This window comes from Lactuca sativa, chromosome 5, assembly GCF_002870075.4.
Source record: "Lactuca sativa cultivar Salinas chromosome 5, Lsat_Salinas_v11, whole genome shotgun sequence".
NCBI lineage: Eukaryota > Viridiplantae > Streptophyta > Magnoliopsida > Asterales > Asteraceae > Lactuca > Lactuca sativa.
The window spans coordinates 246,295,181-246,312,445 of NC_056627.2; the positions used below are offsets into that span (position 1 = coordinate 246,295,181).

A 17,265-nucleotide genomic window follows, 5' to 3' on the forward strand; every position below is an offset into this window, starting at 1 on the left:
CGATATTATAAAGTCCTCTATCGAAGATTGTTACAAGACAATTCCTTAGATGTGATGTCTCTCACTCAAAGTACATTCCTTTGAACATCCTTTTGCATAAAAGTTTCTAATCTAGACATAGATTTTCAATATTCAATTCCCAATATGGACACGTTTCCATATTTTTCCATATGACAACTCATTCTTAATAGAATCTTTTCTATTCATAATAATGTCGATATGGTCCATCCAATACTATACTTCCAACTACTCACAAGCAACCAATCCTCGTCGAACTTTGGATTGTCCTTTGATAGTTGTTTAATTATTTTAGTCAAAACCGATTCTAGTCCCTTTTCCCTCTAAATGTGCTAGACATTTGGAAAATTTTAGAATGGTCAAATATTAAAGCATTTGCAATCGATGCTATACTCGAATCGTATGGGACACGATGCATAATGTCTTACATAAAGATTTGATACTTTATCAATCTTCTGCCAAAATATTTTATTTGCTATGTTCTCAAAATTCGAATTGTGAAGAGGAATGCCGTAATCATAATCGAAATTTTAAGAACACACTATGTACCTTTGACTAAATTTATTAACATTCCACAACCTAAGCATTTAGATTTGAGATGAAGCATAATATTCTCTCCCTTAATTATAGCAAAACAACTTTACAACCCTTACGACTTTGCAAGTTATAACTCTTGTTTTCTATAATTAATATTGCCAACTTGCAATACGTGCCTTAATAATCATACAATCATAACATTTATGCTCCCACTATCATTATTATTATTATAAAACATAACACTTATGCTCCCACTAGCTTCGACATGTATTCATAAACATCTTAACTTCCAGAAAAACAATACCTATTGAATTTCTTAAGTCCATGTTTCTAATACTTAATGCTTTGATAATCTTTTATCAAGGCCTCTTAAACTTATACACCTTTGCCTTAGATAGTTCATATGTGTGTCTAAACAATTAAGACTAATTGCCAAACCTCACTATTCAAATCATGGAAAGGGATACCGTAACCATAATCGAATTCGAGAATGCAATTTTACAATCACTATCTTCTTAAAATCTTTCTTAGTGAAAGTATTTCCTCACAATCATTTTCATGAAGGAGGAAATCTTATGACACTTAGATTTTAACGGTGTATGTGTTCCTATCCATGTGAATTTGTTAAAACCAAAGTTTACGACAAATTCAAACTCATATGGACCGAACTTTCTTAATCTTGATTTCTTGCCTTAAGGTATCACAGCTGCCCACCATGTCTTCCAAGTAGTTAAGCAACTCACCCTTTCCTATCAATGTACCTTTCATTGATTAAGGTGTCTTGCCTTTTATGCGTTCAAAATGAGAACTCATAGAACTCACATGCATAATTAACTCAATTGGAACAGCACAGAAATAATGTCAACACGATAGGTTGTAAACCTCAACTCGTGTGCTAGTGATGATCGATAAGGTTTATTTGATTTGTTCTTGAAACCTTTCAAGACCATTAAGACTCCCACTGACTCCTTGACATATAAGATTCTCTTGTCAATAATCATTTCTTGACAAACAAATATTCAAGAGTTAGTGTAGCTTATATCAAAACACTTCATAAATTGGTCTTAGTTGGTCTTTGTCTTATCCAAGACATCACAACTTTCCAGATTTGATGAATGTTATAAACCTTCTTAATACTTGTCACTCATTGTCACAATCTTAACTCTATGACTTATCTTGGAACGAAGTATGATTGACTTCTTGATTTAACCATTTCTTCAATTCTTGATTCCTCTTCTTAGACATACAATTGTACTAAGATTCTCTTAGAGGATCAATTGAGATATGGTCCTTAATCACTAAGACCTATCATAAAGCATAAAAGGTACTCTCCCTTCTTCTTAGAATGGAGAAACTTTTATCTTTCTGCCTACTTGATTCTTCTTATTCGTTCTGCTATTGATTTAAACTTTTTTAATCAATTCAGAATTATACTTAGTCGTATAAGTATAATCATATTTACTAAACCTTTAGCAAATCATGACGAATATTTTTGTTACTCTTATGGTGGACTTTGATCAACACACAACTTTGTGTACTCGATCTCCTAGTCCTTCACTTGACACTTTGTCAACGAATTAGTCTAATTTCCAAATATGAAATTTTTCATTCATCATGCAACCAAGTTGCATGATTCCAAGTTTCTGTCCAATTGAAACTTGGACGATGAGAAACTCTCCCTATTTGGTAAATTCTCGACATTTCCACAAATAATATAACTAAGAATCAAATCCATTATTGCTAATAATAGAAACATTCAAACATCAATTTTTCATATACGCCATTGTAAGGATAAATAAATAAAATCAAAATTTATTTTATTGCGGAAAAAATTTGTCCTTACAATGCAATTCATTGAAAAACTATGCTAATACATATTTCTTAGCAATCTAGTTCTAAATCTAAGTAGTGGCTCGGGAATCTAATCTTCAAGTAATGCAATCGAAATACATTTCTTCACGGTTAGATTCTGCTCACTTCTTCCCTTAAGCTTCCTCTCTTTTCTTCGATCCTACAAAACATCAATTGTAATCTTATGACATTATGTATTAAGAATCTAGAATAGCAGCTAAAAAAGAGTTAGTCAATGGATTTTACCTAAAGCAGTGCCATACGTTTTGACTCTCCCATCTCTTAGATCTCTTAGGTAAATAGGGCAGCTTCGTCTCCAATGCTCCTTCTCTTGGCAATAAAAGCAAATCGACTCTTTTGGAACAGGACATGGAACTACTTCAGACATTGCCATTCTCTTATGATCAAACTTTTCGATCATAGCATGTCTTTTGTTGCCATTGTCTATATCTATAGAGGTCTTGAAGGCAGATTCACCAATCAACTTTGCTTTTCTATTGCGCCAAACCATTGCTGATTCAGCAGCAATAAGCATATAGGTGATATCTATAAGGGTCACGTTGCAGTTCATCATATAGTACTCTCTTACGAACTCACTATATGAGTTAGGAAGTGACTGAAGAACCCAATCAACAGCCATCTCCTCACAGACAACGGATCCTAACATTCTTAACTTATCAATGTGTGACGTCATCCCTAGGACGTGTGCACACACTGACTTTCCTTCTTTGTGTTTACTTGCCAAAAGGGCTTGAGTGAGCTTGAAATTTTCAAGCCTTCGAACTTGTGGGTTAGGGAGAATAATTGGAGGAGGAGGAGGAAGCGAAGCATGATCTCTTGTTCCTCGAGCGAATCGTGGAATATCATCTTCATGCGGAAAGCTTGTTCCACGGGATTTAGGAAGACCATAGTTGTCGAACTTTGACATCCACAAAACGGGAGAAAACGAATTCAAGTTAGTTGATTGATTGAGTCCTTAGTAAATCACCCAAATGAGATACTAAGGCTAGGACCCAACACAATACGCTACAACCTAGAAAAGGGATGCGTAATCTAGTTGCAGAATATTTGAAGGTAAGTGAATGACGATTCACTAATTTCCACCACGAAAAATGAAAAAGAAATTTAAGTTTTAAAATTATGAAAACTCCTAGGTCCTATGAGATTCATTGAACATTTCAATGGCATGTTTAAATCTCGATATGCCCCTCTTGTTTGTGACTGGGATGCCGAGGATCACAAAGCGGGTGTGAATAACCATGCAAACTGACATGGTGCCCTCACATGTTACGGTCACCTATTCGATGTGCCGGTAAACCACACACGCTCCACCGAACTATGAAAAAAATTGAGTCACCCTTTGCTACCTTTGCTTAGAACCATTTAGTGTGCCGGTAAACCACACACGCTCCACTAACGTCTTCGCAAGGGCACAAAGTGTAATTTCATGGAATTGCATCAATTCACTTTTGCCTAAGTAACTATGATTGGGAATTTGAAAAATATTTAGTTACTTTTGTATTTCATTATACTTATAATGGAAGATTTCGTCCTATCCTACCCTTTCGGCTAACGACCCTCCGCTAGTCAAGAGTGCGGTGGGTAAGAGTGGATACCCATTCAATCGCCGTATTATAGGCAATTTCCTTAAACAACCCTTATAGACCAGCTTCGTGAATGAGGCCTACTAACGGTAAGACTGACTTTTACTCATACATATATATATATATATATATATATATATATATATATATATATATATATATATATATATATATATATATATATATAATGTTAGACATTTAATGTTATATATAGTATATGGAGTATTTTATACTTTTAAAATACTATGTGGTTAAATTTAACAATTATACCTTTAATTCAATTAAATTGTAAACCTAAACTTTTATGGATTTATTAAACTTCTTTTAATTATACACCTTAATTAATTAATAAAACCATAAGGGTGTGATTTGAACTTTTCAAAACAATACTAGGGTTTTAGAATTTAACATTCCCAAATTAAACTTTTAATCAACTTGTAAATTCCAAAACTTGAGGGCAAGTTTTGAAACATTTCAAAAACTTTGGGTTTAGAATTTAAATATACATCAAAATTAAACTTTTAATCAAAATTTAAATTCCAAAACTTGAGGACAATTTTTGAAACCTTTTCAAAACATTAGGGTTTCAACTATTTAAATTTCAAAACTAAACTTTTGAGTTCTAATTTAAACTATAAAACCTAAAGGGATTAATTTGAAAATTTTCCAAACTTTGTCAAGAATATTCTAGATCACATAATTCAAATAAGGCAATTAACTATAATTGGTGGTTATCTAATTAGATCTAGTTCAAATTTTTGCAAGATAATGATCAAATAATTTCCATAACTAAACATATATCAAATAAGGTAACAATTATCTAATTAGATGACCAAAATCTTTTATTTTGATAAGGATAATCATAAGGGATTAACAGAATTCGAATTTTATTAAGTTTAAACAATTATGGCAATTATCCTAAGCCAAAATAGGTAAAAATCCCGAAAATTCGCCTGTCTGACAGCAAAACTCGTCGAGTCCCCTTCTGGACTCGCCGAGTAGGGGCCTACTCGCCGAGTCCACAATGGGACTCACCGAGTACATCAGGCAGGAGGCAAAAAATGATTTTTTCAAGCATGAACAAATTAACAAGGCATCAATACAATAGAAACCAATCAAGGCTCTGATACCACTGATGAGTTTTGGCTATAAGAACATCCTATGTGCTCATACAAACCCTAATGCTTGGATCTAGGTTTCTCTATTGTACATGCAAGCTATCCAAGACTATAAACCCTAATTCTAGCATACAAGTAATCATATTTACATGAGAATGGGTTTAATATATTACCTTGATTGTTATGTAGCAATAACAATCCAATTCCTCCTTGTATTGACTTTAGAAAGCTTAGAGTCACAAATGTCACTCCTCTAATGGTTCACAAACACCATAAGCAAGAGGATGAAATGGAGAGAGGATCGAGGCTGCCCAAAAACGTGTGAAACCCTAGAACAAAGCTTAGCCACATTTTTGGGTCATAAGGGATATATATATATATATATATATATATATATATATATATATATATATATATATATATATATATATATATATATATATATATATATAGTTAGGCTATTAGGGTTATCTAACAAGGAAACCCTAATTTGGATGCTTAAGCCCTAAGCAACCCATGGATCCCTTTTCTTAAGGCCTTGGACGATTTTCCCATGGGTTTCCCATAGAATTCGTCCACTCCTTAATTTAAGACAATCCATATCCCAAATTGCAATTATCTTATAATTACAATTCCAGTCCCTCAAGTTTAATTAATCTCTTTTAGTTACACAACTAATTACCAATTAATTCTTGACTAATATTAATTAAACAATATGATTTCTCCTTTAATATATTATTCTCATAATATATTAATAAATCATATTTAATCCTTTCTCTCCATAATTCATCCTATCAAGTTGCTTTGGTGAAGGCAACCCAAAAGGACCATGCACCATCGGGTCAAATACATACCAAAATAGTTATGGACTTAGACACTAATCCAACAACCACAACCCTAGAAGGATTCTAAGAGCCGAAAACAACCTTCCCCCCTCTCTCTTTAATATTCTCCAATTGCTTTGGTGTTTGTGATCTATTAGAGGCATCACATTTGAGGTGCTAGGTTCCTAAAAGTTCAAGGTTATCAAGCTTCAACTAAAAGGTAACATTCTAACTTGTTTATTAGATGTAGTTTTTGATTTTTGTATCCTAGAGTTAGGGTTTACAAGCTTTGGATGATTATTGCATGTACAATTAGAAAAACCTATATCCAAAGCTTTAGGGTTTGCATGTGCACCATAGGATTGATGTTTTGCTCATAACCCAACATATTGTGCATCCTTTGTTTTGGTCGTGTTGGATTGTCCTTTCAGACCCTAGGATGGGGCCTAAGGCATAAAAATGAGGTCCCTTGAGCTAGTTTGGTCCCTTGTTCTTTGTAGGAGGTCTTAATGGATTAAGACCATGCATTAAGCCCTTTTTGGACGACCAAAGTCTTAAAGTTTGAGACTTTATGGTTCTAGAGTGCTTTTGAGTCATAGATCTGAAGTTTGAGCTTAAATGATTAATCCATTAAGCACTTCTGGAGGTATTAAGTCATGCGAGGGTACGCCCCGCATAAGGCATCGTACGCCCCGCATAAGGCAGCATACGCCCCGCATACTGAGTCAACCACCCCCGTGGTGGTCAATGCAAGGCGATGTATGCCCATCGTACCGAAGGGGTACGCCCCGCGTATGCCTTCTGTGTGGGTTTCAGAGTTTGGGCTTCGGGTGTTGGGCCATCTATTGGGCTTTGATACTTGGGCCCTAATGGACCATTTAGATAAGTGTGTTTTGGGCTAAGTAGAGGATCGTACCTTTGGATGAGGCCCAATAAGGGGTTTGTGCCCAATTTTGGAAAATTGAGCCAAGAATGGGCCTTGAAGTAAGTTGGGCCTTTTGGATCAAAGATTTGGACTTGGTCCTTGGCCCAATTAGGGAAAGGGTAAAATGGACAATTACCCTATGTTTGGGCCCTTAGTCAATAATGGTATCCTAATTGTTAATTGGGTGTTTGTTTATTGTAATAGTTCAAGATTCTCCGTGAGTCAGCAGTTAGGGATTTCAGTGCAGCTTGACATTTAAGAGGTGAGTTTTCCTCACTGTATTTACAGGTACAAGGCACCAAGGCCGACCCTTTGGATTGTTATCCTAATTATCGTATGATTTAGCATTGTAGTGATTTGTTAGATCTAAATCCTGGTAGATAGGATGATGTTATGCTTATTAATCTGTATGATATGTGCTTGACTATTGATTGATTATATGTTTATGAGTTATGCATATGTCGACATGTGTGTGTGGTTGGATTGGGGCGATCATGTTTTGTACTGAAGGGAAACATACCCAGGGAGGCCCAGATAGACTGAAGGCCTGTGAGGCGGACCAGTTAGGCCAAAGGCCCAAAGAAAGGTCTAGACAAGCTGAAGAAAGGGTGCGGAGGTCCAAACATGTTGAAGGTTCTGTATGCGTGTTGTTGCTATGTTATTTATGATTTATGTATTGTGGTGGTATTTTGGGGGAACTCACTAAGCTTGAGGCTTACAATTTGAATTATATTTCAGGTACCTCAGAGGATCGAGGGAAGGCGAAGACGTGATCTTGCATCTCCTTATGTTTTTGCTTTACGATTTTGGGATTTCTCTGATATGAAGCTTATTTTGAAAACAATTTGTAAACAATGATGGTTTTGGGTTTGTTTAAAAAGTTTAAAATTTTCAAGAATTATGAATGTTACAGTATATGTGATGGAGGTAGCGGTTGTGCGCTCGGTTGGTGGTAGTGGTGGTGGCGATGACGGCTGTGGTGGTGGGGAAGGTGGCAGAGGAAAAAGGAACAAGCGACGCTGAATAATCATTTATGATTATAACTCTCCTACCGCACCGGTACGTTGGAGCGCTAGAGCGGCAAATGAGAAATATGTAACTGAAGTTAAATCTCAAGATCTCTATTTTTTTTGAAATCTCAACGGAACCTACTTATATATATATATATATATATATATATATATATATATATATATATTGTAATAAATAAATAAGTTTATTCTCCTATTGATAAATGTCACAATAGTATAAATCTTCATTAATATTATATGTCATTTATCATGCCACATGTCAACCTATTAATTCTCCATTTTAAATTTTAAATTTTAAATTTTTCACTCTAATTACAATAAATTAATAATTGATTCTTCATTTCAAATTCAACATTTAAACTTCACACTCAAATTACATTAAATTAATAACATTAGAAATATATATATATATATATATATATATATATATATATATATATATATATATATATATATATATATATATATATTATAGAGTGATATAATTTCATATATTTATTTAAATTAACGATTATAATTTTATATAACTAAAAAAATATCTCTTAATTAATAAATGAAAAATAAAATCATTAATGAAAGACTACGATTGCATTTACTATAAGAAAGAAAATTCTAATTCGAATTTCAAATCCTGATTGAGGGGTAATATGGAGATTTGATATGTTCTTATTTTAGGCAACAAAGTATTCAAATCCGGATTTTAGGAATTCATTTTTTTTTTTGCAAAAAAATAAAAAAAAGCAAAATTCTAGGAGAACCTATTAAAAAAAATACACATTATTGACAGAGTAAGTTTTCATTATTGAAAGAATATGAATTTTTGGGGGCAATACATTCTTAAAAGAGCATCAAATGGAAATAAATAAAAAAAACATACACATTCCTAATAAGAATTACAACAAAAACAAAAAGTGTCTACTAAAATCTAAATTCATTCTTTAAAATTGATATATTTTTAAAAGAATTACATAAAAAAACATGTTCTTTCAATAATATGGTGTTATTTTAGAAAGAATATAACTTTTCTTCATCTTGGTGGTAGCTGGTTGTGTTGGTAATAAAAATCAATCCATTAATTGAACTGATGCATCAATGCAAGTGCTTCTTCCCTGATATATTTCTAATTTTACTAGTCATTCTTCAAGAATTTGTCATATTTTTGGGTAAGTTTATACAAAAACGATTCTAATGTCCATGAACACATGATCTTTCTTCAACAAAATTTATATGAACGTATGAGAACGCAAAGAAGAAGATCCATTTTTCATCCAATGATCCTGTAGACCGAAAGTTAAATAAAAATCAAATTCTAGTGAAAATGTTATCCATGAGAATTACAAGCAAAAAGAATGACTAACATGTTCATGACCTGAAAAAGAATAATAATACAATTAGTTGGATTTAAATCAAAATCATCAATGTGTTAATATAAGAAACTCAATTATTTCATCTTAAAGATGATTGGTTTATGAATATAGTTTTAAAATTAAAGTATCAAAACTAGGGTGTCAAAAAGGTAATTCAAAATTCAAACCATGACGATATCATAAAATAAATAAATTGATGATTCTTGATTGTAGTACAATTATACATTAAAATATTATCATTAATTAGTGGTTGAATGTCCATTGTATTGCAATTAAAATATATGTATGTGATTTGAATGCAGAGGATCCATAATTCATGGTGCATTCTACGCAAAAGACGATTATATATGGTTTTTAGTTTCATTTTTTTTAAACTAAAGTATATAATTACATTTATATTGCTTACTAGAACTGTTTTCTTATGGTTTGTGTGCATAAAGGAACAAAAAGAAATCATCAAAATTGGTATATCTTATTCTTTCTCTTCCATCAAATAACACCAGATAAATAGATATTTACCCCTTCTCCTTTAATCAATCAAAATTCCAGGAAAAAATATTTAATTCTTCTTGCTGTGCGATGAATATAGGAGCGTAGGAGGAGCATGTTATGAACGACGACTTGGAGGGTTGCCTCGATTAACTAGTTGTTGATGGCGGTGCACAGATGAATACAGTTGCTTGACGAACTGAAACATTGTCGATGGAGTTTTGTCAGTGGCCGAAGGATGATGTATTTTTGATGACACCATTGCTTCTTGACAGACGAAGATAAAATAGGTGGTTCTCGGCAGTGGTATTGGTGAGCACCAAGGGTTCGTCCACTATGGAGAGCTGAGCATTAGAGTGAGTTACCAGAATGGCAACTTGGAGGCTGGTTAGGGTTCAAGCGGACATATGTAAGAGACGTGAGAGAGAGAGAGAGAGAGAGAGAGAGAGAGAGAGAGTCTATTTAAAGTTAATTAGCCTGACATTTAGAAAGATAAATTCTTTATACCAAAACTACCCCTAGCTAATTAATTAAAAAGTCAAAAAAAATTAATTAATGATTGGTCTATATATATATATATATATATATATATATATATATATATATATATATATATATATATATATATATATATATAGATCCGGTAAGAAATTTTTTTTGGTAGGAAGGTAAGAAGTTTTTTTTCTACATATTTTTTTTACGAACAAAAGAAATGAATCACTAGATGATTCATTTGTAAGATGATTCACAAGAAAAAATTCCCCAAAAAACATCTTTATGATTCATTTTTAAGTAAATTAAGAAAAAATTCACTTTTGTGACAATTTTAGTGAATAACAACAAAATCATTGTATAAATGAATCATCGAGATATTTTTTTGAGAATTTTTTCTTGTGAATCATCTTACAATTGAATCATCTAATGATTCATTTCGCGAAAAAAATATGTAGAAAAAAAACTTCTTACCTTCCTACCAAAAATTTCCTTCTTATTTGATCTTGACTCTATATATATATATATATTTGTATGCACAACTTTATGTCATTATTTAGCAATGAAAAAATGAATATTCACATGTTAAAACTAAAATTATAATTTACTATAAAAATACACATACATAAATTTATAATAGAATAATAACATTCTAATGAATATATATATATATATATATATATATATATATATATATATATATATATATTTAAAATCAAATGTTAATATTCATATTAGAATTACTTCAATAATATACATATACAACATTCATTACAGAATAATAACATAAACCTAGTGTTTTTAAGTTCTCACACTACTTACTATTTTTATTTGAGCTTTTATATATATATATATATATATATATATATATATATATATATATATATATGTGTGTGTGTGTGTGTGTGTGTGTGTGTGTGTGTGTGCACGCACGCCCGCACAAAACAATGGTGATAAATAGTTTCTTACGGGGAAATAATTATTAGTTATTATAAAATAAAAAATTATAACTTTATATAAAATATTTATGTTTATTAATTATGTTTATATTATGTGATTATACTATTAATGTAAATTAATTAATATTGATGTTTAGTTTAAGCATGAATTTAATATTTTATACTCTTCATTTAATCCAAATTAAATTTCTTAATTACTTTCCTTAATTCAAATCTTCAAATTTTGACAAGTATTAATGAGTTATCTATTACATAATTGATTTGTACAAAAATAATTTATAACTTATACTTCTTAAAATTCAAAATATGACTAATATGCTTTATAATATAGTATAAGATATCAATTTATGTCTAATGTTTGACCATCAAAGAAAGCAAATGTTGTGTTTGACTAAAATGATAATCTTTCTATTACTTGAAGCTTTGTTGTTTTAAACTCATAACCAAACATGTTTCATAACTCCGAACCAATTTCTAACATGTAACCAGCAATCCTTAAGTCCCTAATTAGAAACTTCTGAGGAATTAAAATTTTACCTCCCAAATCTGATTTCATGGCTAAAATTGAAGTGTGTGGTGTCGACCGTCACTAAAACTGACTACTTTTGCTGTCGTCCAGCTGCCGAAACGGCTGACTCATACATAGCCCCTGGCTGCTCTTTCCTGCCTTACCAAAAAGAGACAAGAAAAATCATACTTAAAAAGGAATAAATGTTCATAAAAACACACTGTTTAAAAACTTGTATAACCTTTATTATTCTATTATGAGTTTGTAGCCACCCATGCACTTCAGATGTGACACGGAAAATAGTTAGAATTTACAAAGGCCATTTATTATTGAAGAAATCAAACCTCTTCCCTCTAAAAACAAAATTCGGTACATCTCTATTCATTTTGTCTGTCCACAACATATGATCAGATGCATTGACAAGATGAACCTGTTTTGTTTCCCCATCAAGCCTCTTCCCCCTAAAAACAAAATTTGATATATCTCTATTCATTCTGTCTGTCCACAACATTTGATCAGATGCATTGACAAGATGAACCTTTTTTGTTTCCTCATCAAGTAATTGCTGTTCGTCATTGCCTTCATATATTAAGTTTATACAACATTCCTCCACTACACCTGGACCCATAATGACGCGTATAAAAATCTCATCTCCAGCCTCCAATAGATTGCCACACCTCCAAAAGCTTAACCATGCGAGCTTTTCCACAGTCCTAGGGATTTCTTGATTCTTTTTTTGGTATGTCCACCACACATGCTCAGTCTTATTATAAACTTCAATCTCCAAAAAAGGATGGCATTTGTTTAAATAATAGAACACGACACACATATTAAAGCCAATTATTGTCCAACTATTTTGATGCCAAGGAACTTTGAATGAAATTTGTTTGCCCTTTTTTTTATACATGAAGAACGAAGGGATCTGTTTCTCTGGAACATAGGTGCTGAATATACCAAACTCATGTAACACCTGTGAATATACCAAACTCTTGTTATTTAGCCTAGAAGAAACATACAAACCAACAAGAGAGAGAAAGAGAAAGAACCTGAAGACACAAGTCTGTTCTTTCACCTGCATTTGATTCTTCTAAACCCAAACAACGTACGATTTTTCTATCAACTTTATCTAGTGATTGAAGCTTATAACGACCCTCCACTTCGCACAATTTTGGGCAGTTATGTTGGTAGACTGCGGTCATGGAAGTTTTTGCAGGCTGTACTTTTTCCAACGACTTATTGTAGTTGGCATACAATGTATGGACAAATTCTGGGAGACCTAGAATTGATTGGATTTTTGAACACCTTTCAACACTGAGCTTCTGTATTGTAGGTAGGGTTTGAATACAGTTTGGTAAGGAAGTGACATAGTTGCCACTTATATTCAAATCTTTAAGTGAGACGAGACCACTCCAGTCATTTGGGAAGGAATTATCAAAGAGATTGCAAAATGAGAAATTTGCTTTCGTCAAAAAAGAAAATGATGCAGATGGACGTGAACCAAAGCTTTGGATGCATCCAAGAACTCCAAGGAATGGGCAACCAGACATTTGAAGCGATACAATGGATGTAGGTAAGCATGGAAACTCTCTTAAGCTTCTACAATTGGTTAGATCCAACAAGACCAGTTCTTTAAGGTATGAAATCGATTCTCCAACCCGGATTAAACCCGAACAGCCTTTCAGGATCAAGCTCTCAAGACCAGGGAGTCCAGAAAAATCAGGGGTTTCGATTAGCTCAACAGAATAGCTAAGCTTCAGGATTTTTAGTGATCCGATAAACTGCAACATGAAAACACCACTCTCATATAAAGACCCTTTCATATAAATGAAAATGTGATGTAAGAAGGTATTATACCTTGTAGCCATCCCAGACTCGCTTTAGTTTGCTGTAACTCATGTCGAGAACCACCAGCTTCTCCAAAGAAATGTCACATGGTATAGCTTTTAAAGAAAATCCATGCCAACTCAACCATCGTAACTTTTTTGGCAGTTTCTTGTATCTCCCAGAAAACGTTACATAGTTTAGTTGAAGCAGCATTAGGTTCTTCATCTTTTCCAGTGCACCAATTTTGAAATTTGCATCATTTCCATGCATTCTTTTCCCAAGATAGGCTTCAAACCCATGTGTTGATTTAGTTTCCTTGATCTTTTGCATATCAAGCATGAATCCCTCTACTTTGTTTGTACCCTAATTCAGAAAATGAATAAATTTCTTTGACTGATCGACTCTTTATCAAAAATATATATATATATATATATATATATATATATATATATATATATATATATGGCTTAACACACACGATAAATTTAAGTAATGATACATGAAAGGGGTGTGTAAACATACAGAATGGCTTTGCAACACATTGAAACAGTCGTCATGATGCCACAGTCTACTTCTTTTTCCAGGATTCTTTGGTGATTCCTGGCGAACAACACCTCGTCCCATCTCCTTGATCAATTGATGCATCATCACTCTCTCATCTTCAATATATAGTAGACATCTATCCATAAGATTCTTGATCCCACCCACAGGGTATAGATCACATTGGTCCAATAACTTCACAATGTAGTCTTTTTCCTCACCCTCAAAGAAACAAGCAATATGCAAGAATAAATCTTTAACCGTGTCATCTTCCAAAGTCTCATAACTTATTTTTAGAACATTCTGAACCCCGGGATGAGGAATTGCTGCCAGCTTGTGCATTGTATCTTCCCATTCATCATTCGTCTTTCCACGTAGGGAAGAACCCAATACTTTGAGAGCCAAAGGAAGACCTGTGCAATAACGAACAAATGGATCTGACTTGAAAATGTAGAGCTGATTGGATTGATCTTGATGAAAGGCATAAAAACTAAAGAGCTCAACAGCATCATCCGTGGATAATGTTTTAACAGAGTGAACCTTAGGATGAACTGTGAAGGCGGTTGACAACCACTTGTGCCTAGTTGTTATCATCACTTTACTTCCAGGGGCGAACCTTTTAGGTCCTAGTAACACATCCAACTGTTTTAATGTTGCAACATCATCAAGGATAACAAGTACCTTTTTCATGTGTATGGCATTTTCAATCTTATTGGTTCCTTCATGAATGTTCCATATCATTTCTTCCTTTTCACTTTTCAAAATATTGGAAAGAAGCTGACTTTGCAAGCGAAGCAATCCACCAGGTTGATCTGAGGTCTCATTAATATCTGCCAGAAAGCAACTGGCATCATAGTTACGTGAGTTTAAGTTAAATATGCATTTGGCTATGGTTGATTTCCCAATGCCTCCCATCCCATCAATCACAAGGACTACTGCATCAGGTGATGGATCTTGTAACCATGATTCAATCTCAGCAACACCATTCTCTATTCCCACTAGTTTCTCCTCAATGTAAAGGGATTTGTAGTCCAGTTTCTTTCTTACAACATTCACAATGTTGATTATGAATTTGGACTCGTACCTAGAAAGATCAAGTTAAAACGATTACATTTGTAACATAGTTGTTACTACATCTAGTTTAACTTACACATAAAAATACATCTCTCTTCGTATCATGTAAGCCTACAAAGCATAAAAACTAAATTGTTTCATATAAAATACTTTTTCACAATACAAAAAGCATCATATGAATAAAAATGTATCTTTATTTCAACAATACAAATCTTCAATAAACAAAATTCAATCTAATCTTTACCTGGAAGAAAATATATTTTTTCTTTTTTCCTAAAAATATTATTTATTATTTATTTATAAACTTTTCATGGGTCCAAAGTCCAAACCACACAGAAAACAGATTAATCCAACATGACCGATTTATTGGATGAATGGAGTAGCTCGTTTCCATATAAATGGATCTCATGTGAGATCTGGATCAAGATCCAATCCTAAGTAACACACTAGTGATTTTTTCTATACAGGATAAAAGGAAGCATGCATACCCATCTTTAAATACCATTCCTGTGAAGTTTGCAGCTTCTTTAAGAGAATATCTCCATGCCCCCACCTTCTCCAGCAATTCTTTCTTCTTTTCAAGGTCTGTTTCTGCCTTGATTTCATCATCATACGCATCAAATGCTTCTTTAAAGCTTCCTGTTTGATTTCGGACATCAGATGGGTCTGTTTTATAGAATACAGGTATAACTTCATGTTTACAGGTTGAAGTCTTGTGTTCTTCAATAATCATCAAAACCTCATCGAGACACCACTTGGAGGATGCATAGTTTTTTGAGAAGACAATGAGTGATATTGCAGCATTGTGGATGGCTTTCTTCAGCTCTGGCTTCAGCAGTTTTCCTCTCTCCGTTGCATCATCCCGGAAAGTGCGGATTCCTGATTGAGTCAAGGCTGTATAGAGATGATCTGTAAAACCATCACGAGTGTCTTCACCTCGGAAACTTAAAAAAACACCATAACTAGAACAAGGTTGAGCAGCAGCCATGGAATGAGAAGCCATTGATCAAAGTAGAGACATGAATGTTGGAATGGAGAAGTCGATATTAAGTCCACTTGAACCCAACTGGTACCTACACGACATATATTTTTCTTATTACTCACATGAAAACAAAATCTTTAGGTAGGGCCCATTGTATTGTTATCGTAACATCTTTCATTCTCAAGTAAATTATAAATTTGGTCACTATGGTATGTCTTTTGTTTTGAATTGGGTTCAATAAAGAGCTTTGTTGCTTCACAAAAACACACTACAAAATGATTGACTTAGCAAGTGCCTGCATTTTCCCTCTGATTTCCACAACTAGGGGTGTTGATTGGGTATTTCCAAATAAAAAACATAGCTGATAACCGAACTGTATTGAAATTCAGTTATTAGGTTTCGGGTATATCGGGTATTTGTTCAGGTTGGGTATCTGGTTTGATTACCCAAAAAACTTGCAGTAGCAGTAGGTTAAATTACAACGATAAGCTAATCACAAAGGAATCAATTGTCTTTTATCAGTCGGTTAAACAGAAAACATAACATAGCAGTGATTGGAACACTAATGACAAACTTCATCTCTTAAAAATACACTCATTAACGTTAAACATAACAATTAGGGCACCACCGATCGCCAAGTACCACCACAACCCATTAATTGGGCAACAATTAACCTATATGTGATTACACGACTCTATTTATTTATCGAGCAAGCAAAATACTTTAAAAAGTACCACCATAACAGATAATCGATTCAAACATAACATTAGGGCTGACTAAAGGATCATATGAATGACATAAGTGGGTTAACATAACATCTGACGCAAGAAGCAAATCCCCTAAAATTAGACACTAAAAAAAACTCTTAAATTCGAAATTAAGAACCAAGAAACTAAGAAACAAATCCACTTACTTTGAAAATGGAAGACAAGCTATAAAAAAAACCCCTAAGAAATCGTAAAGCAGTAAAATCGCAATTCTTGTTGGTGGTGGTGGTACGTGTTCCTGAGTCCTGACTTCGTTCCTTCGTTGTCGTGATGATAGAAATGTTTAGACGACTCTGACCAATTATTTTAGTTGGGTGGTATTTTTTTTTTATATGATATTTTAATACATTAATAT

At 33.2% G+C, this 17,265-nt stretch overlaps 1 protein-coding gene across 15 annotated transcripts; it reads right to left on the minus strand.

Moving 5' to 3' along the window:
• Positions 1-8,827: 8,827 nt before the first annotated feature.
• On the minus strand, positions 8,828-17,213 carry LOC111908734 (disease resistance protein RUN1). Of its 15 annotated transcripts, none has more exons than XR_006192705.2 (8): positions 17,057-17,213; positions 15,650-16,234; positions 14,070-15,171; positions 13,578-13,910; positions 12,770-13,501; positions 12,068-12,693; positions 11,753-11,878; positions 8,828-9,185 (listed from the first exon to the last, which is right to left on the minus strand). XR_006192705.2 is itself a non-coding variant. In XM_042902788.2 (7 exons), the coding sequence occupies exons 2-7, from the start codon at positions 16,162-16,164 to the stop codon at positions 11,815-11,817; spliced, it is 3,372 nt and encodes a 1,123-aa protein (XP_042758722.1). In that variant the 5' UTR covers positions 16,165-16,234; positions 17,057-17,213; the 3' UTR covers positions 11,597-11,814. The 15 variants fall into 15 exon arrangements, 2 of the variants coding, with proteins under 2 accessions (XP_042758722.1, XP_042758723.1); XR_006192707.2 differs by having other exon boundaries at positions 8,828-9,277; XR_006192713.2 differs by having other exon boundaries at positions 11,753-11,882.
• Positions 17,214-17,265: the final 52 nt, after the last annotated feature.